At 35.5% G+C, this 20,949-nt stretch overlaps 4 protein-coding genes, 1 long non-coding RNA gene and 1 pseudogene across 5 annotated transcripts; 4 read left to right on the forward strand and 2 right to left on the reverse strand.

Annotated features, from left to right (window-relative positions):
- The first annotated feature begins 2,023 nt into the window (after positions 1-2,023).
- LOC130495859 (ethylene-responsive transcription factor ERF023-like) lies at positions 2,024-2,726 on the forward strand. The gene has a single exon (XM_056987513.1). The coding sequence runs from the start codon at positions 2,068-2,070 to the stop codon at positions 2,632-2,634; it is 567 nt and encodes a 188-aa protein (XP_056843493.1). The 5' UTR covers positions 2,024-2,067; the 3' UTR covers positions 2,635-2,726.
- A 102-nt stretch (positions 2,727-2,828) lies between these two features.
- On the forward strand, positions 2,829-4,286 carry LOC130496006 (uncharacterized). The gene is made up of 3 exons (XR_008935096.1): positions 2,829-3,047; positions 3,137-3,500; positions 3,636-4,286. It is a non-coding gene; the product is annotated as an uncharacterized LOC130496006 (long non-coding RNA).
- A 3,923-nt stretch (positions 4,287-8,209) lies between these two features.
- On the reverse strand, positions 8,210-9,627 carry LOC108857735 (uncharacterized; annotated as a pseudogene).
- Positions 9,628-11,955: 2,328 nt separating this feature from the next.
- Positions 11,956-13,266, reverse strand: LOC108842152 (uncharacterized). Its single transcript, XM_057003024.1, has 3 exons — positions 13,076-13,266; positions 12,482-12,625; positions 11,956-12,303 (listed from the first exon to the last, which is right to left on the reverse strand). The coding sequence occupies exons 1-3, from the start codon at positions 13,264-13,266 to the stop codon at positions 12,165-12,167; spliced, it is 474 nt and encodes a 157-aa protein (XP_056859004.1). The 3' UTR covers positions 11,956-12,164.
- A 946-nt stretch (positions 13,267-14,212) lies between these two features.
- Positions 14,213-15,513, forward strand: LOC108852997 (ras-related protein RABA3). The gene is made up of 2 exons (XM_018626465.2): positions 14,213-14,634; positions 14,868-15,513. The coding sequence occupies exons 1-2, from the start codon at positions 14,372-14,374 to the stop codon at positions 15,316-15,318; spliced, it is 714 nt and encodes a 237-aa protein (XP_018481967.1). The 5' UTR covers positions 14,213-14,371; the 3' UTR covers positions 15,319-15,513.
- A 1,901-nt stretch (positions 15,514-17,414) lies between these two features.
- Positions 17,415-19,386, forward strand: LOC130507997 (cytochrome P450 78A6-like). Its single transcript, XM_057003031.1, has 2 exons — positions 17,415-18,472; positions 18,562-19,386. The coding sequence occupies exons 1-2, from the start codon at positions 17,480-17,482 to the stop codon at positions 19,186-19,188; spliced, it is 1,620 nt and encodes a 539-aa protein (XP_056859011.1). The 5' UTR covers positions 17,415-17,479; the 3' UTR covers positions 19,189-19,386.
- The last annotated feature ends 1,563 nt before the right edge of the window (positions 19,387-20,949 follow it).

A 20,949-nucleotide genomic window follows, 5' to 3' on the forward strand; every position in this document is an offset into this window, starting at 1 on the left:
ACGTAAGCTATTGAAAACATTTTCCCACCACTCTCGAATGCTAGGAGACATGATTAGGACATATAAACTTTTTGTTTTAATTTGACATATAACTTATCATTGGATTCGATAAAAAAAATCTTTATCACTGGAGAGACATGAATAACCATGATCATAAATGTTGTTCTTATGATATATTTGTAATGACGTTTACTACTTGAAAAACTATTTATTACTGGTTGAATTTGATTCAGTTAATTATTAATCCATGGCAGGCCATGATCCCATATATGCATATATGCGAACACAATAATCGACAACACTAGCTCTCACGTTTCATTAATTGAATTATAATTCTTGACTAATTTACCATATAATCCTACTAAGTAATCATCGGTATTTTTGGAAAAGGTTTGATGATTTAATTATGAGTTATTCTTGGGTTCACTTCCTAGGATGAACCTAAAGGTTCACCCACTAATAGAAACTTGTTATTTTAGATTCAGTATCTTTTAATTAAAAAAATAAATAATTTATTAAATTATATTATTTTTCAAAATAAAATTTAAAAATAAATAAAAACAGTATATAAAAACGAATTAAAAAAATTAATGTTGTCAACAAAACACTAAACCCTAAACTCTAATACTAAACCCTAAACTCTAATACTAAACCCTAAACTCTAATCATACACCCTAAACCCTTGGGTAAACCATAAACCCTTGGAAAAAACACTAAACATGTGTCAACAAAACACTAAACTCTAAACTCTAATCTTAAACCCTAAACCTTGGGTAAACCCTAAACCCTTGGGTAAACCTAACCCTTAGAAAAACACTAAACATTTGGATAAATTCTAAACTATAAATCTTAAACACTAAACTCCAAATCTTATAAATAAATATTTTTTAAAATAATCTTTATTGAGAACTATTGTTATTTTTATTTATTTAATCTTTTTATTTTTTTAAAAGCATAATATAATTTGGCAAGTTATTTTGTTTCCTTAATTAAAAGATACTAGATTTAAAATAACAACTTTCTATTGGTTGGTGAACCTAAAGGTTCACCCTAAGGGTGAACCCAAGAAAAAGTTTTAATTATGAGTAATTCTTAGGTTCACCCCCTAGAGTGAACCTCAAGGTTCACCAACCAATAGTGTTTGAGTATTTGATATTTGATATCTTTTAAGAAAGGAAACAAAATTTAATTTCCAAACTATATTATATTTCAAAAATACAAATATAAATACATAAAAAATAGTAATAGTTAGAAAAAATAAATAAATTAATATTATTAAGCTTTTAGTAAAATATTAAACCCTATACCTAAATCCTAAACCCTAAAATTTTAGGTAAATCCTAACCCAAATTTTAGATAAACCTAAGCCTTTTGATAAATCCTAAACCTAAATCACAAATATTAAAAACTAAATCACAATAACACTAAACCCTAAATCCTAATCACTAAACCCTAAACCTTGGGTAAATCCCGAACCCTTGGATAAATCATAAATTCAAACATTATATATTAATCGTAACCTACAGGTTCATGAATTATCCAAGGGTTCGGGGTTTATCCATGGATTTAGGGTTTAGTGATTAGAATTTAGGGTTTAGTATTTTTATGATTTAGTTTTTAATATTATGATTTAGGGTTTAGGATTTATCAAAAGGTTTAGGGTTTACCTAAAAATTTTGGGTTTAGAATTTATGTATAGTTTTAGAATTTAAGGTATAGGATTTAGTATTTTAGTGAATACTTAATAATATTAATTTATTTATTTTTTGTAACTATTACTATTTCTTATGTAATTAATATTTTTTTATTTTAATCTAATTTAGAAATTCAATTATGTTTCCTTTTTCAAAAGATATCAAATATCAAATACTGAAATACTATTGGGGTGAATCCAAGAATAAGTCTTTAATTATTGAACTATAATAACTGGAGGGCATTCATGTAAATTCCTATTGAGAAGAGTAAACGCTTTTGGTGTAATCAGAACATCGGATTGAAAGAGATTATAAATGTTGAAAACAGTGTGTGACTAACCACATAACAAACTCTTTTAGCGTTACAGAAAGAATGAAACTATCTCCACCACAACCACCAGCACTTAAGAACAACGACCCAACAGCCGCGGCTTCTGCCGTTAAATCTTGCGGCCGAGGCGGTAGAGAAACCTTCTCGACGACGAGGCATCCAGTGTACCACGGAGTTCGCAAACGCCGATGGGGAAAGTGGGTGTCCGAGATCAGAGAGCCCCGGAAAAAATCTCGGATTTGGCTCGGATCTTTTCCGGTGCCGGAGATGGCAGCTAAAGCCTACGACGTGGCCGCGCTTTGTCTGAAAGGAAGAAAAGCTCAGCTTAATTTCCCCGACGAAATCGATGATCTACCTCGACCTTCGACATGTACGGCCAGAGATATCCAAGTCGCGGCGGCCAAAGCTGCCAACGCCGTCAAGATCACTAAAACGGGAGATGACGTGGCAGATATCGACGACGGAGATGATTTCTGGGAAGGCATAGAGCTGCCCGAGCTTATTATGACCGGAGGTGGGTGGTCACCGGAGATTTTCGTTGCCGGAGAAGATGACACGTGGGTGGTCGACGGTGACTCGTATCAGTATCAGTTTATGGCGTGTCTGTGAGTGTAGTTGTCGACTGTGTCGTATTCGCTATACGTGTGCGCTGTATCGTTAATGTGTTGGATAGATCGATTTAATGCAACTATATTTTTATTGTTTTATGTGATTAATAAATATATACCCTGTTAGACCATGTGCAACAGAGGTTCAAGAGGAGTCCATAGCCCAAATCCTTAGGATTTTTGAAATATAATAACAATATTTGGGCCAAAATTATCATGGATCAGTCCGTAAATAGGGGTTTGAAGGACTCGATCCTTAGTGCAGGTGGCATGTTGCCATTGGTGGGGAAAGTATTGGTCGCTGATGAAAGGAACAAAGAGTTCGATGTCCATGTCAAGGAGATGAAGATCGTCTGGGTTCTCGCCAAGCTTTTGAGTTTCCGATCGAATTGCCACCTCGTCGCCTCCGATCCGGTGAGTCTTCTTCTCCATCATCGAATCGCCCGACGAACCTCGTCGCCTTTCATTTTATAAAATTTTCCTCTGTGTGTGTTTGGTTACAGAGGAAGAAAATACTTTGTTAAAGTTTCTAAAGACCCGACGAGATTCTTTGTGTTCAAAGCTGAGTGAGCTATTGGAAGCTAAGGTCTATGTCAGCCGAAACAGAGTCGTAGCAGCTTCGAAAGGAAGAATTTGCCTCCTTTGGGCTATACAGAAGTGATTGATGTTGAGATTGTTGAGAACGTTGCGGCTACGGAAGAGAGTAGTGAAAAGGAAGAGTCTTTAGACGATGCCAATCCGAGAGACTCCTTGACCATCTTGGTTACACGAGAGACTCCTTGACCAGTCTCTCTCTCTCTATCTTTCTTTTTGTTCAATTTGACACTGAACAGACCAAAGCAGCTGAATGCTCTCTCCTTCCAAATGGTATTGAATCTTTCTCCCTTTCCTATTGCGCAATTGGTTTCGTCATGATGACTCAATCTTCTATAGATCTCTCGGTTGCTGCAAATAGATTGCTCTCATGGTTATTTAACTACTCGTTTGTGTGAAAAAATGCAGGATAACTCTGTTTTTGAGAAGATGTCAACCGTATCCAAGACTACACCAAGAGACAAGAAGGTTGTGAATGATTCACACAAGGCACCAAGCATAGGTGAAACTACTGGTGGTGCTTACAATCTTCTTTTGGAGACCGTTGAGTCAACCAGTCCCTCATCGCTTCACAACAATGGCCGTTTCAGAAACATTGATGACTCGGATTCAACCGGAGCCGACTGTGATTCTGTCTCTAACAACGGTAGCTGGTCAGGCGATTTGGAAGATCACAAAGAGAAAGCAGCACCTTCCACAGCTACCGCGAAGCAAGAAACCATCCCCGGAGCAGCTGATAAATGATTAAGTTACAGAGACGCAACTGCAGATGAAGAATGTGAGTACTCTTGATTTTGGAAGCTTTCTCTTTTGATTTTGTTAGAACTAATTAGCTTCTGTTGTAATGGCAAGTGTGTGTGCAATAGTTAGGAATATATAGACATATCAAGAGTGAACTAATTAGCTTCTTTTGTATCATCAACACTTAAGAACTCCTAATTAAGTAACACCATTGCACACACTTTTGTTATAAGAATCCTTAACTATTTAAAAAAAATAAAAAATTACTTTATTAATCCTAAGGACTCTAACCACGAGTCCACCGTTGCACATGCTCTTAGGTTTGTAGTTTGTGCGATGATCTGGACGTATATGTATGTTATTATATACAGTTTTGATTGCATAAAATTGCTTGCATGAGTAATGATAATATTGGTTGTAACTGAAGGACTAAAGGTTTAGGGTTTTATTCTGGATAAACAAACGATTCTAAACTGAAGTATTTTTGATTTTTTTTTCTTTTGAGAAAACGTTTTTATTTTTTGAAAATTTAGAGCTTGAATAGTTTTACGAAAAAACAATGAACCATAAAATGAAATAGTATATGCGAGGAAAAGAAATTCGCTATACCTAGCATAGTTTCCAATCTGGCATACAGTTTTGTCACTGCATGTAATAGTTTTCAGACCATTATCCATACTTTATATCAAAATTATCAGTTTTAGTTACAACTGAAATCTATCGTATTTATTTGTTTTGTTATTTCATAAAAAAGGAACGGAACTACATAAATGAAGCATTGGATTCGATATTGATTTATCGTGGTGCGTGGTTGGAACTATATATATTTGGGTATATACAGCAGATTTACATTTTTTGTAAAAAAAAATTACATATTTTAATCATATAAAAATACAAAACTCTATCATTTTCGTCCATATATTATTTTTGTATGTGGATATTAAGTTTTACACTATTTTAGAAAATTCAAGAGTAGAGAATGCAAGAGAGATATTCATATAGAAACGCTAAAACAAGCAAAATACAATTTAAGGAGTGACAGAGTATTTGAATTCTGTGGTGAGCTATGGTTAGGAGGTGGAGGTGATCTCGGAGTATTCGATCGATGCCCTGCCTAATGGTTAGAGGATGAGATGAAGTCGTAGATAAGATGCGAGCATTATGTTGTATCCAAATTAGAAAGATGGATTCTTGAAGCAGGAGCTTAATGACGAGGACTGATGAGAGTGCTGAAGCGTTACGACCGACAACTTATGATTTCAATTGCATCCGTTACGATTGGCAACTTATTATTTATTTAATTCAATAACAGTCACTATTTTTTAACAAAATAATTTTCTTCTTCTAATATCTCTTTTCGCTTTTCATTAGGGTTTTTCATGTAGTGATTAGTTTCACTCAACCAGCAAATACATAATCGGTAGGCGACAAAAGGAAAAAAAAAAACTGAATGACCAAACGGAAGATTTGAGCATTAAATACGAGGAAAATTAAAAGGACGGCTGTACCCTCTTCAAGCTTCATTGGTCTTTTATCTTCACTACGACTCAGAAACTTCATTGGTCTTTACCTTCTCAACGACTCAGAAGCTTCGGAAACTTTCTGTAAGCTCGACTTAATCTTATAAACTAGTAATTATCTATATATATAAAGTTTACAATAAATTCTCCACAGTCAGCCACGTCAGCACATCCTCTTCTTTTTCGCGCCATGTGTCTATCTTATATTTCCTTCATTCTTCTTTCTTTAACGCTGGCGACCCTCTACGCTCTTTCAATTCATATGTTTTTTTCCTGACTAACAAAACGACACGATGTGGGAGTTTTATGTATCTTTTAAGTGGGCCATTGGACCATTTATTATTATTGGCCTCTGTGGTAAGGGTTTTCTGGTCTTCTACTCTGCATCGACGTAGTCGCCTCCTTCCTCTTCGTATGTTCTGTTCTTTCTGTAACGTTTTTTTCAATACTAATCAAATCGATCTTTAATTCTATTATTACGCTCCGACCACCTCTCTTCCCTCTCTGTCATTTATTGTCATAGATATATAAAGATGAGAAAACGAAGACTATGGAACAATAGTAGTCATCAAAACCTCTCTTAGCAACCATTGGCAAGTTTGGAATTATATAATTCCCATCTTCTCGCATGGGATGGTGAAGAACAACAGTTATGGACAAAGACAACAACCCGCAGTTCGTTCTGAAAGAATGGAACTACGCAGAGAGAAACACAGCTTCAAGAACTCAGCGGGCCCATCCCATTTGCTGAACCGTGCACAAGGTAGCCCTCAAATATATATGCTAAACCATAACTAACCGAGTTGGGTCAGACTTTCATATGTTTTTGCGAAAAGTTGCAGTTGCATACTCTGGGAGAGAACGACCATGGTAACAGGAGTGGTATCTTTCCAGTTTCAACCACACCTATTCAATAGTAAAAACCAGCTAGAGTAAAATAATCTGTTTACAATGCTCAGTTCGTCTTAATATACGTCTCAACACCAATCTTGAGATTTAGATTTTGCATATCGTGTTTGGCAGAAAATTTGGGGAAGGTTGCAAGGCAAGCTAAGAAGCATTTCAGAGACCTCAAAAAGTTTCAAATCAGAACCTAAGCAAGTGGACTTCACACAACTTCAACTATTTTTTTTGTGCAGAGACCCCCCAAAACTCTGTGTCACACTCATTCCCTCATTCTTAAATTGCAAGCCTAGCTTCATCTGGTAGTCCAGCCTGTGGAAGTTGTTCTTTTGCTAACTGAGGAGTGAGGAGAATGATGTACCACATGTTCTGGAGGTGCAACTTCTTGAAAAATATCGTATCAAATTAGCCCAAATACAAAAAAAAATAAGTAGAGAGGTAAAAGCTACCAACCAACTATTATCCGCCACCTGATTTCGTTCAATTATTTACAACATGCTCTCAACTCATCACAAGATAATGATGCTAAAGCAAAGAGAGCTTTACCAATTCAAATTAGGACGGTTGCACGGGGAGGTCGAATACAACAACAAAAAACTCCTCACCTTTAAAAAACAATACAAATCTCAAAAGCTATCATGCTTGCTTCAATTTTTAAACTTATACAAATGTCTCAAGTTAGTGGTGATTCTTACTTTAGATTTTCTTCAGTGTCAAACTGAAATAGAAATCAAATAGGAATATAAATAATTACATTTGCCATAATTTTTAATTTAATACTTTTGTGCTCTCTAACAAAAAAATGTTAGTGGTCTTTTTTGTAAAAATGTCAGCTCAAACCAGCAAATTTAATAAAATTTACAATTTGATTTTAGAATAAAAACAGACTATATTTATTTTCAATATAAAGTAAATTCTAAATATTTTATAAAACTAAAACATTTTTAATATAAAATAGTTTTAGTGTAAACTTACCGTCCGTAGGGCGGACTAACCCTTAATATTATATAATACAAAGTAGTTAACGTTTTGACATGTGCATATTATGTTGTAGTACTGTAATAGTATAATGTTCATGTAGGACGACACACGACAAGACGAGAACGCGGAAATGGTACCCGCATGGAACAAAGACTAGCTGTCTGGGTGAGTGCCGTGGTATTGAAATTATTAGTAGTTGTCCTTGCATCGTCAGAATACGATTTTGCACCACATATTAGGATATTTGATACAACACAGTGTTGAATAATTACGTCTAAAACCATACTCGAATTTATTGTTTCAGACAAGGATTTGTTGGACTTGAATTTAACAACACTATAGACGGTATACATATGGCGTCCAAGAAAATCGAATATTGGTTTCTGTATATGTTGTTTAGTGTTCTGAACCGTTGTACTACGCAATGATCAATAAAACATCTTTGTTGCAGGAAATTCATTCAAAAACATTTGTATACAACACTTATTCATCAAAATGATATTCATCAAAATGGGTGAATTATTTGTTGTCAAAAACAAAAACAAAAAACAAAAAAGGTCTAAACAATGTTTGCAGCACGGATCAAATATTCAAATATGGATACTAATTAGTAAATTGGGTCAAAAATAGGCCCTATTCTATAAACCGGATCTGAAAAATGGTTAGAAATATGAAAATGTTCCAACATTCTCAAGCTTTTGATGCATTTCCATGTTTGAATTTCTTTTCTTCTAAGTTTTGTATAGAAGAGAGGAAATTCTAACCAAATTAACTTCAATAGATGAAATATCATACATATATACGTGAAGACAAACACACAATTTTAGAGGCTAAAGTGAAAGTTCTAAGACTCTTGTAGATTATTCTAGAAGTGAAAGCAAAATAAATTTTGAAGATTATTCTAGAAGTGAAAAAACCATCCAACGGTCCACCCTAAGAACAGACCAGCACCACCAATGAGACCAAGTGACTCGCATGTCTCAAAAAGATTGACATCACACGTTCCTTTTCAGCGCAGGCTTCTCTGCTTCTCTTGCTCTGGTTTGAGGATGCCTCAGTGCTTCTAAGAGCTGAGCGTTTCTTAGACCATCACACATAGGAGAAGACTTTGGACTCGTGTTCTTGCTCTCTGTACTACTGCTGTGACTCAAAGAACTCTCAAACTGATCGCTCCAAGCACCTTGTTTACACGGCAATTTCACGGGTGTTTTAAACCCTTTTTCGCCACTGGTGCAGTGAATACTCTTGTGGAGCTTCTGGGGAGGAGGAAGATCACAGTTTTGAATATTATAGTCAAGGGATCTAGTCGCCACCGAGAGAGCTAATTCATCTTTATCCGTAGTGCTTCTCCACCACGGTGTTGTTGTATCTTTCTTGCTAATAAAACTATAGTCTGCCTCTGCTTGTTCTCTTATCCCAATCAAGCCAACGAATTCATGCAGTTAATTAAATTTGGTATCATCTTCAAAGAAAGTGTTTGCAATCACCTCGTTAAATCCAGATGTTTCCTTGAGTTGAGCCACCAGTTGGTATCACAAGAGGAATCTCCAAAACCTCAAGAAGAAAAGCTGCTTTTTCAGTGTTTCCGGAAGAAGAACGTTGTTGATGACAGCAAGCTAACCTGGGAGTGGGAGCCATTTTAGAATCTTCATGAACAGCAAAGCAACGACTTACTGATGTTTTTTTGGCACAGTGTTCTTGCTTCAGCTGCTCCCATTGATTAGATCAATCCCCCTAAAAGTTGGAAGACACATCTTCCGACTTATGAATCAAAACCAAACTCTTTTCTTTCTTTTTTCTTTTCCTATCGCTTGCTATACTTGAGATTGTGATGAGGACATCAAGCTATCATCAGAAAAGAAAAGGAGAAAGGAACTAGAAGCAAATTATTGGAAAACATGAAACTGAGAAGATTTAAGGAAGGTAACCAGGACATATGTGCAATAAAAACGCCATATCTTACAAATCTGAAGGAGTTTATTCATGAAACCGGTTTTTCTAGATTCTACGCTCAACAAGAGCACGCGGTGAATTGGTTTCACAACAAAAGGATTAATGGTTTAGAAGATATGTCATTTTTAAATCAAAAATAGTCCGACTTGCCTTATTTGGAAGATCGTGAGCTTATGTTATGTCAAACTCATTATTGGCAGCCAGGCGAATTTGTGCTACTTCTAGAAGCACTCTACACTACATTATGGAACACCATGCCACACCGGATCAGGTGGATCCTAATCAAATACCCAGAAGATGAACTGGAGCTATTTATGGCAAGTTTGATCAGAAATTGGTTTACTCAATTCAAACCAGAATTTGACAACCTGGATTGATTTCCCACAAACCAAAGAAGCTAGAAGGCCTTAATGTATCACCAAAAACGCAGAGGATAACTTGAGTATCATCTGGACCAACTTACCTTATTTGGAGGAGCCAAGTACATATTCTGTCATCAATCTTCAACTGCTCTTTTGCTTATTCTTTGGAGTCAGGAAAATTTATTGCATGACCAGAAGCACTCAAGACTTCACCATTACATGCCTAAACTATCAAGATTCAAGCAGTCCCCTTCATCAAACCAAATCCCTTTAAAGACTTCAAACGGCTAGGTTTTTTATTTATGAAAGTTTCTGTTTATTTCTTCCTTTCAAGAGCAGTATATAAGCTCATTGGTATCCTCATTTGTAAGGCACAGTTTTATCTAAGTATTAATCAGAAATATTGTTTTCTTTTTAAAGAAATGTATCTTTGATTTGTTCATGTCTGTAGATTCATTTGAGAAATTCATCTGGTTCTATTGATTTCTGGATTAGAATTGTTTGTGAGATCCAAGCAAGTCTGGTTCATCACTGATTGATAAAGTCAATCACTATCATCCCCCTATCTATCCATCCGCTGCTGAAGATGATGTAGCGGAAGCTTTAAAGGATAAAACTAGAGATCCGTTGATTCTAAGAATACCCGGATAACTAGGATAATCACAAAGATCTTATTTAGTCTAAGAATGCCTAAGATCAATGTCTTCTTAAATTCGTTGAGATCACCAATGATCTACCGAAAACAAGGAACAACAAAGAGAAAACTCTTAACTTTTATTAATCAAATCAAAACTCATAAACTGAATACAAAGTTAAGCCTAGACGGCTATATATAAGAAAACCATAAAAACCCTAAAACATAAAGATAATTATCTAAATAATTAATAAATCAATAATAAAATATTTAGAATATTTCCAAATATCTATCTACATCATTCTCTCCGGGTTGGAGAAGATTCGTCCCTGAATCTTAACCGTAGTCTCCTATTAACTTTGTTCTTCTATTCCATATGTAAAATCCTTCAAGCCATTGAATATCTTGATCCTCTGTGTAAAACCCTTTTGTTTGCCAAGAAACAATTACCGCACGTTGCACAATCAATTGACTCCTTCCCCTTTTGAACTTCATAGCAAATTTGTATAAAAATTCCAACAAGTCTTCAACGCCATATGGTGTTCCAAGTGTAGACCAATTATCATCTTCAAACCTTGATATTTGACCTTTAACAACACCCAAAAGATTTCTCACGTGCTTGTTTGTTGACTTGAAAGCATCTTTTCTGAATACAAAATCAATACGCTCGCCAGTCATCATATCCTCATCATATCGATCATAGATGGCAGGACCAATTATTTCTTTGTAAATAATAACCTCACTTTCCACGAACAAAGTATCCATAATCCAGAATCCAGTTTTGATTAAGAAACCAAAACACCGGCTCTGATACCACCTGATGTAGCGGAAGCTTGAAAGGATAAAACTAGAGATCCGTTGATTCTAAGAATACCCGGATAACTAAGATAATCACAAAGATCTTATTTAGTCTAAGAATGCCTAAGATCAATGTCTTCTTAAACTAGAGATCACCAATGATCTACCGAAAACAAGGAACAACAAAGAGAAAACTCTTAACTTTTATTAATCAAATCAAAACTCATAAACTGAATACAAAGTTAAGCCTAGACGGCTATATATAAAAAAACCATAAAAACCCTAAAACATAAAGATAATTATCTAAATAATTAATAAATCAATAATAAAATATTTAGAATATTTCCAAATATCTATCTACATGAGAAGAGATTTTGTCCTAGCGACAGATTTAAATAATGTTAATCAAAAAATAACACGCAAGTCTTGCTAATTGCTATCACCCATCATTCAACATAAAATGTAAATTCTGAGGAACTTCCGACAGAAAATTATGTTTGTCGGCTTTAAAGTTCAGCTTACAACAACGAATGCTAACATTTTTACGACATTAACAATAATGCATCACTGTAAATTAAATTTGTGTTTGTCGATGCTTTATACGATTAAACGAGTGGGTTTACTGGATAAAATGTTAATCTATTGCACCGTGACATTTTATATCCAATCACCGGAAGAATTCAGTTGGACACGTGTCATCAGATATCATTATTAGCCACACGTTCTCTAGATCCCACCATGTCACAGTCGCACCCTCCATATATACGTGTGCCAAACTCATACCTAACTATTGTTTCAGGGCCATGTTATGTCTTACGTCCAGTAACTAACACAAATGCGCAAATTAATTTTACTAGAAATTATCAATTTCGTGTCTATGTTTTTTTAAAAAAGAGAGAAGAAATTCAAAGCTTCAAAGTTACTTACAAAATATCCGACAACTCAAAACCAACTCATATCAACATTTTATACAAATATGTTTTGCTTCATATCCACTTTTTCTGTTGCCATAAAAGAAATGGATCTGAGGTTTGGTAAAGAAGCCTTACTTATCACCGTTGATCCCGAAGATGCGTACCTTGTGCATGTTAGGGAACTTGGCCACAACTAGAACCATCACAGCGAGTGTGTTGAGGAATAGCCATGGATGTCTGTAATCTGTTGTATGTGATGCTATCAAGTACCTGTTTTTTTTTTTAATATATACAAATGCATACAGTTATCAATTTGATTAAGAAACCAATAACAATAAAACCCTATGTCATCTGAGTCCTAAGGTAACAAAGAGTTCCCAATCGCTAAGAAAATGCAGATTGGATACGAAAAAAAAACAAGAAAGAATTGGTAAGGAAGGGGACATACAGGACGACAGGAACAACGGTAAGGAACTTGCGGTTGCGGGTAAGTTGCTGACCATTGTCCATCTGTTCCCACCAGGTGAGAGCATTGTAGACACCTTGGTCGTCTGCAAAAGGAGTTCCTTTCATCCAGTGAAAGGAGTGATACGTTACCTGGCCATAAAAACCGCTATTCAGATTTCTGAAATGTCACTTGATAAACCTAAGAGTTAGATGATAAGGGAATAAGATTTGAATGAAACTAGTTACAAATTTTCAGGTTCTGCTACCGAAACTGATCAATCACTAACTTCAAAACAGATCAAATTATAAGTCTGATCAAATCAAGGTTGCTATTAATAACCAAACTGATCAATTCATTAATTCAAAGCTTATGACAAAAAAAAAAAACTAATGACAAACCAAAATGGTAAACTCGCAATCACAAGGGGCAATTCAAAGCTTGATCATCTCAACCAAACCAATCAATTTCTTCAAAAACTGCTGACACGAAAAAACAGATTCAAAGCCCAGATCTCAGCAAAAAATCGAATAACAAAACAATTCAAGGATACTCCTATTGCTAGAAGAAGAAGAAGAAGAAAGAGGAGAAAGGGAGGTTACAACGAAGTGAGCGAGATTAACAACAGTCCAAGCCATTCCAGGGGAACAGCCAGAGAGGGAGAGAACAACGAGCCACCCGAAGAAGAGGATTAGTATATAAGTCGTCCACACCCCTGGATACATGAACCACTCCGTGTTCCTGTTCATGTCCGGCGGTGGTGCCGCTTTCACATACAGATTCGCCATCTATCCCGATCCGATCCGATCCGATCTTATTCGTTTCTTTATCTTCTTCTTCTACTACTTTCGCCTGATTCGCAAAACTCTCTCTTTTCTTTTCGGGGGAAGAAGGAAGGGAGGATTCTCCAGATTTCTGGTTTGGTTTAATCTGGTGTGCCCCCCTGAGAGAGAGAGAGAGACACGACTGCTTTTTCGCATCTACCGGGGAATTATTATTTTTTAATTAATTGGGTCACTCATTATAAGAGGCCTTAAGTGTCCTAATTGCTTTTTAGCCCATTATCTTCACATCTTCTCCTCTTTATTGGGCCCTGTGTAGGCTCTCTAATTTTATCTACTTGATCTCTTTGGTAAAAAGAAAACACTTATTTCTTTAATTTTTTTTCTTAATTGGAAAAGTTAATGTTTTAAAATTTAATAAATAAATTGGTTTTAAAATAAAAATCTAAAGAGTGGTATAACTTTACTGAAGTATAAAAAATTAAAACCAATAAATAAAAAGAATACATTTAAATTTAATTAATATGTCTGTAAGGTCTATGACATCAATTTTTCAAATAAACCAGACGTCTAATTTATATATATAATCTTCAAATTTGTGAAATTTACAATGAGAATAAAATAGATATTTTATTCTTTTTAACACAACAAACAATCGATCAATTGATTTTTGTCTTATACAATCAATAAAATTAATATCAAGCAACAAGAATGAAAAAAAAAAAGCAATAAATTGATACATGAGGGAGGAGTATAGAACAACCAACAATTGATGGATCATAAGAGCTCTTTTAGTTGGTCTCTCCAGACAAAATGTGGGTTTCATGTTGAATCAATCAATTGTTTTAGCAAAATAATAGTACTAGTAAAGATTTTTCCTTTTAATTATGTCGGTTCATGCTCACAGCTATATTAACATTGTATATTCATTTAAAGATATTAAAATGTTCATTAAAAGAAATGAACAGAGCATCGTTGCTGTCTTCACAAAACAAGACTGGCTCGAACCGTTTTTCTTCCCACTTTCTCTGTTTCACAGACTCTCCACTTTTACTCAAAACAGAAGGACTTCACTGAGTTTTTCCTCTTCATCGAAGCCAATTCCTCAATAATGAACGAAGAGATGAGCGGAGAGATGCCGGAGAATAAACACGCAAGTAAACCGTCATTGCCTGAAAAGATCGACTACGTGTTCAAGGTGGTGGTGATTGGTGACTCTGCTGTCGGTAAAACGCAGCTCCTTTCACGTTTCACACAGAACGAGTTCTGTTATGATTCAAAGTCCACCATTGGCGTCGAGTTTCAGACACGTACGATCACTCTTCAAGGCAAACTCGTTAAAGCTCAGATCTGGGATACCGCCGGTCAAGAAAGGTAATATCTAAGCTAGATACACACATTATGTTACAAAGCTAAATCTCAGTTTGGCTTCCAGATTAAATTGTTTACATATATTAAGATATAGTAGTTTACTTTTCTTGGATCACGACATTTTAGATATGCTTTGATTTGGTTTTATTTCATTTCCGATCTACTTAATAAGAGTATACGTATATTTAAATAAATTAGATTGGTCTTGTGACTATTTGTTGTTTTACTGCGTTTAGATACAGAGCGGTGACGAGCGCCTATTACAGAGGCGCGTTAGGTGCAATGGTGGTTTACGACATAACCAAACGCGTCTCCTTCGACCACGTGGCACGTTGGGTTGAGGACTTACGTGCTCACGCCGACGACTCCGCCGTGATTATGCTCGTCGGAAACAAAGCTGACCTTGCCGCCGATAAACGCGCGGTCCCGACAGAAGACGCCGTCGAGTTCGCGGAGACTCATCGGCTATTCTTCTCGGAAGTCTCGGCTCTAAGCGGCGGAAACGTCGACGAGGCTTTTTTCCGTCTGCTAGAGGAGATTTTCAGCCGCGTTGTCGTGGCGAGAAAAGCTCTGGTATGCGAGTGTGTGTCTACCTCGAAACTTGACGGTTCGAGAATCGATGTGATCATCTCTGGTTCGGATCTTGAGATTAGTAAGACGAATGAACAAGCTTCGTGTTCGTGTTGATTTTGAGTGATGGGCTCAAGTATGGGTCAGATACCTCTAGACATAGTGGTACTTTTTTGAATATCATTTTACCCATGTCTCTGTTTTAAGGGCTTTTCATATACTTTGTTAATTGGTGGTACTTGATTAGATACCTTCTAAAAACTATCCATGTAGTAATTTTTTTTCTTGTTATCTGAAGATCATATTAAATGAGTGATAACAATTCTTACACATGTAAACCGACAAGAAACATATTCCTTCCAGAGTCATAAGCTGGCAAAGTTAACATTACCTCGCAGAAACTAGAAAGTAAACAACATAGAACACATAAGTTTTCTAAACTTAATATCAAGGAAGAAAACATAACATCAAAACTATCCATTTCATATTTATTATATTTTTTTCTACACCGTTTATAATATATATTTAACATTATTGTATATGCAAGAACATGAAGTCTTTTATACCTTAATCAAACATTTGAAATTATTGACGTTCAAATGACAAATATTACATAAAAATACATTGTAAAAAGCTTTCTAATGGTGTTCTGGTTGCAAGTCTATATATATATATGCAACTAAATGTCAGTTAAATTTCTAAATCCTGTACTCGATATTTTTTAAAAACAATTAATATTTAAAAAATTACAATCGAACCTTTCAATTATAAATATTTCACACATAATTACTTCACTGTTCTTTCTTTTTTTTTGTCAACAGCTGCTCTTCGTTATTAGGTTTTATTTAGCTCATATATGTTATTATTTACGAGAAACTGGTATTACATATAGAGAAAACTATATATAGATCGATAAAATTTACAATAAGATCACTAAGCATATATTTTCATAATATTTTTCATGACATCAACTGTGAGTGTCACTTAGATCTCGAATATAATCCAAATCCGACATAAGATATGATTCTCTTAAATTTTTCATGCAACCGAATAATCTGAAGTGCTCCAATCACAAACTCGCTTTCTTGCCCATGACCTAAAAATGGTCTTTAACATATACCAGCACATTGATATAAACAGTATATAAATGCGCATATGATTAATCCGCCACCAGAGTGCTTTGTGACCACTCATTTACTTATTTCTATGCTGATAACTCTGTGTTATGTGTAAAGTTACTAATTAGTTTAATAATTATAAGCAAGATAGAGATTCTCATGATAAAAATATAATTAGTACTTCCAATTATGATTGTATGTAATAAGTATCAGCTGAAATAAGCTAATTGGTAGAAATATTATAATTTTGACAAATCTTACAATTTATTCAGAATCATTTACTGGTAGAAACCTGTGTTATAATTTTTTTAGGTTAGAAATTATAACTTTCTATGCATAAAAGAGATAACTCAAAGGAAATGCAGTTGACTTGAGAATATAAAAAGTCAATTGGAGAGCAATTTGCAGGAGAAAAGTCGTAAAAGTCATACATTCGCCACTTGTTGTAATTAAGGAGAATCATCGGAAAATGGCATCTTTGAAATTAATTTTGGTAATTACGATACATATTATTTATATAGTTTTTTAAATACTGTTTTAAAAGCATATATTGTCTTTTTGTTAGTAACCTCTAACCACTACGTTTAGATATGCAAGTTACTTTATTAAGATGCATATATGCTCACTTTCATTACATATTATCATATATATGTTTCTAAAACATAGTATTATATATGCAAATTGTCTACGTATGCATTCCATTAGAAAAGTTAATGATTATTAGTAGAATATTAATCAATTTAAAACTAGTTAGAATTTTCTTAAAAAATATTAGACAAACTGTTTACAAATGAAACATTGGGACAGCTGTAGGTATAGTTTTCAATATGTATTTAGATTAGAAATCCATCGAGGATATAGTCATTTGAGTGTAGCAAACATAACATGACGTGCATATATATAGATGACCACAAGTACATGTTGGCTTATTAGCATATACCCGTTTGATCACCTACATATAACTTTGAACTAATAAATATTTAAATGTAAAAAACCTCTCAAATGATAAATAATTAAATATGAGACCAATTATGATCTGGCATTCGCTAATAGCTTCACATTTCGTGCGTACGTCTATTTAAAGCTTCACAAAGACCCAAACTCAAATCACAATCCGAAAACGAAAAAAAATCACAAGAAAAAAAAGACAGTTATTCAAAATGTTTTCTTTGAGTATGAGAACCGAAATAGAAAATCTGTGGGTCTTTGCTCTTGCATCAAAATGCAATATTTTCATCCAAGAACATTTTGTTTCTCTTCTCATCGCCGTAGCCATCACTTGGTTTACCTTAACCATCGTATTTTGGTCTACACCTGGTGGACCGGCTTGGGGAAGATACTTTTTCACTCGCCGGTTTACTTCCGGCTGCAACCAAAAAAACAAGAATCTCATTCCCGGTCCGAGAGGGTTTCCACTCGTGGGAAGTATGAGCCTAATGTCAAGCCGCGTTGCTCATCAGCGCATAGCCGCAGTGGCTGCGATGAGAAACGCCAAGCGGCTCATGGCGTTCAGCCTCGGTGATACTAAAGTGGTGGTGACGTGTCATCCTGACGTGGCAAAGGAAATACTGAACAGCTCGGTGTTTGCAGACCGACCTGTTGACGAAACCGCTTATGGTTTGATGTTTAACCGAGCCATGGGATTTGCTCCAAATGGTGCTTACTGGCGTACCCTACGTAGGCTAGGTTCGAACCATCTCTTTAACCCAAAACAAATCAAACGCTCGGAGGAGCAGAGACAAGTGATCGCAACTCAGATGGTGAACGTATTTGCACGTAACGCTGAAACCGCGTTTGGAGTACGTGATTTGCTCAAAACAGCGTCGCTGTCTAACATGATGGGTTTAGTTTTCGGGAAACAGTATGAACTGGAGTCTAGTAACAACGTTGAGTCGGAATGCTTGAAGGGTTTAGTCGAAGAGGGGTATGATCTTCTCGGTACACTGAACTGGACCGACCATCTTCCTTGGTTAGCCGGTCTAGATTTCCAACAAGTCCGGTTCAGATGCTCACAGCTTGTACCGAAAGTAAGCCAGTTATTGAGCCGAATCATTCATGAACAACGTGCCTCTACGTGCAATTTTCTCGACGTGTTACATTCTCTTCATGGTTCCGAAAAATTGTCAGAATCCGATATGGTCGCTGTTCTTTGGGTACGCTAACATCATCTACTTCTTTCTTTTCATTATTTAGTTCTTATTATATGTAGAATATCAACATTTCAAATTTTTGGTGCCGTCAGGAAATGATATTTAGGGGGACGGATACAGTGGCTGTTTTGATCGAGTGGGTGCTAGCGAGGATTGTGTTGCATCCTAAAGTTCAGTCAACGGTCCATGATGAGCTTGACCGAGTCGTTGGCAGATCCAGAGCCGTCGATGAGTCTGACCTTCCATCCCTCACGTATCTAACTGCTATGATCAAAGAAGTGTTGAGGCTGCATCCACCAGGCCCACTTCTCTCTTGGGCTCGTCTCTCGATAACAGACACCACCGTAGACGGGTATCACGTGCCTGCTGGGACCACCGCGATGGTGAACATGTGGGCTATAGCACGTGATCCCCACGTGTGGGAAAATCCTTTGGAGTTTAAGCCCGAGAGGTTCGTGGCTAAAGAGGGTGAAGCTGAGTTCTCTGTTCTCGGGTCGGATCTGAGGCTGGCACCCTTCGGTTCGGGTAAGAGAGTTTGCCCAGGAAAGAATTTGGGGCTTGCGACGGTTTCGTTTTGGGTTGCTACACTCTTGCATGAGTTTGAGTGGCTTCCTAGTGTCAACGCTAACCCTCCTGACCTTTCAGAAGTTTTGAGGCTGTCGTGCGAGATGGCTTGTCCTCTCGTCGTTAACTTACGCCCGAGGCGTATGATAGCATAAGGCTCGGTCTGGTCAATGCACGAATGCTTCAAAAATTATTGGGAATTAAATAACAATCGCGTATTCTAATAAAACCTGAAGAATATGATATGTATGCAAAGTCTAAAGAGCGAAGTATATTCGCTCATCTTTTATTGATTAAGGGAACATATTAATGTATTAATGTATGTGTATTATATGAAACAAATTTATAATTCATATGTTTCATGCGTATATACGGTTTGATGAGCAATGTTTTTAATTTTATTAACCAACGCAGGAGGACGGTAGTCTCGGCTCTAAAGTCAAAACTTAAACTCGTTTCAGTTTTACGTCCGCCATTTGGTTTGTTTCGCGCTGAATTAGTGAGAAATTCCTTGTAAATTTTGTTGGCATGAAGATGTATGTTGGTTTGCTATGGGCATCAGTCCTACGTAGCAAGCAACTGTCCTTCAGGGTCGGTTACCGTCTGAGTCGTATGCGAACTCACCACAAGAGATGTTGAAAAGTAACTCCGTTATTCTTACTTGGTGTTTCACAATGACAATCTCACTACTCTCTTCGGATCCTTGGATTAACATTTTTCACATTTGTATGGGATTAACTTATGATGCCTACTGACATTTTATATTTTTGTAAATTTTTGTTACTAGCCAGTTTGGCTTTGTGTTATAAGAACATTATGAATTCCAAGCGTTAAAAAAGTAGGACTGGATAAATAAATTGAATCTACAAATTCGTACCAGTTCTGATCAGGTAAAAATGAATTCGAACCAATCCGAACCCAGCATAAATACTGAATGGATCTTCTTTTATGGTATCTTGGATTATGAGTATTATCCAAACCGAACCTAAATTTAAATGGATATCCAATAGAACCCAAAACATTCAAAACCTCAAAAAATCTTGTATCAAATATGTTCTCAATTCTTAATATGTGTTCAAAATACATTAAGATATATTGAACATCAATATTATTTATCTATTACATTAAAGTTGATGGTTCTATTACATGAAGGTTGATGGTTAAATGTTAAATTTTAAAATATTTAGATTTAGATTTTATTTTCATTAAACAATATTTCTAATTTTATGAGAACTTGATTTTCACTTTATGCTTTTATTTATTTAGTTTTCTTTTTCATCAATAAATATGTTTTTTTCGTCTGGTTTTGAAGGATCATGGATGATGTGTCTTTCTTATTATAAAATCGATTTACTTATGTTATACTTTTTAGGTATTTGAAATCCGATAAAAACTAAATTTATTTATGTTTTGGTTATAAAGTAGGTATAAATTAGATATTTTATAACCGAATTATCAATTGCGATATGAATCCGAAAGTGTATTGGGTTTGTACCGGTTCTTTGAAGATTTACTAAGACCGATCTGAACCCGATAGAATCTGAACTGCTCGCGAAACGAATTTTCAAATAATCCGAATGAGACTGGTTTTGATAAATCTGAAAAACCGAAATCCGATCGAATAAAACCAAAATCCGATTACCCCGAATGCCGAGGCCTAAAAAAAAGTCGCATGTTTCGGCGAACCTTCGATATGCAACGCTAAATCATAAGAAAATAAATTTTGTATATTAACAAGTGGTCGCTATTTAATGTAATTTAACCAGCCTCTCTAAGCTGTCTTATATATAAGAGTTATAATATATTGGTAGTATATAACTAAAGTACACTTATCTTCAAATAAATTTAACGATCATCATCATCCTATGAATTGTTCCACTTAACTAGAATAAATAACACTATACTTCGCGTGTTGA

The sequence above is a fragment of the Raphanus sativus genome, chromosome 1 (assembly GCF_000801105.2).
Source record: "Raphanus sativus cultivar WK10039 chromosome 1, ASM80110v3, whole genome shotgun sequence".
In the NCBI taxonomy this organism is placed as follows: domain Eukaryota; kingdom Viridiplantae; phylum Streptophyta; class Magnoliopsida; order Brassicales; family Brassicaceae; genus Raphanus; species Raphanus sativus.

Coding starts and splice junctions, on each gene's coding strand:
- LOC130507997 (XM_057003031.1), top strand. CDS start 17,480: ATGTTTTCTTTGAGTATGAGAACCGAAATAGAAAATCTGTGGGTCTTT. Junction 18,473..18,561: donor ATATGGTCGCTGTTCTTTGG/GTACGCTAACAT, acceptor TGGTGCCGTCAG/GAAATGATATTTAGGGGGAC.
- LOC108852997 (XM_018626465.2), top strand. CDS start 14,372: ATGAACGAAGAGATGAGCGGAGAGATGCCGGAGAATAAACACGCAAGT. Junction 14,635..14,867: donor GATACCGCCGGTCAAGAAAG/GTAATATCTAAG, acceptor TACTGCGTTTAG/ATACAGAGCGGTGACGAGCG.
- LOC108842152 (XM_057003024.1), bottom strand. CDS start 13,266: ATGGCGAATCTGTATGTGAAAGCGGCACCACCGCCGGACATGAACAGG. Junction 12,626..13,075: donor CTCGCTCACTTCGTTGTAAC/CTCCCTTTCTCC, acceptor TGGCCAGGTAAC/GTATCACTCCTTTCACTGGA. Junction 12,304..12,481: donor ACCGTTGTTCCTGTCGTCCT/GTATGTCCCCTT, acceptor AAAAAAAAACAG/GTACTTGATAGCATCACATA.
- LOC130495859 (XM_056987513.1), top strand. CDS start 2,068: ATGAAACTATCTCCACCACAACCACCAGCACTTAAGAACAACGACCCA.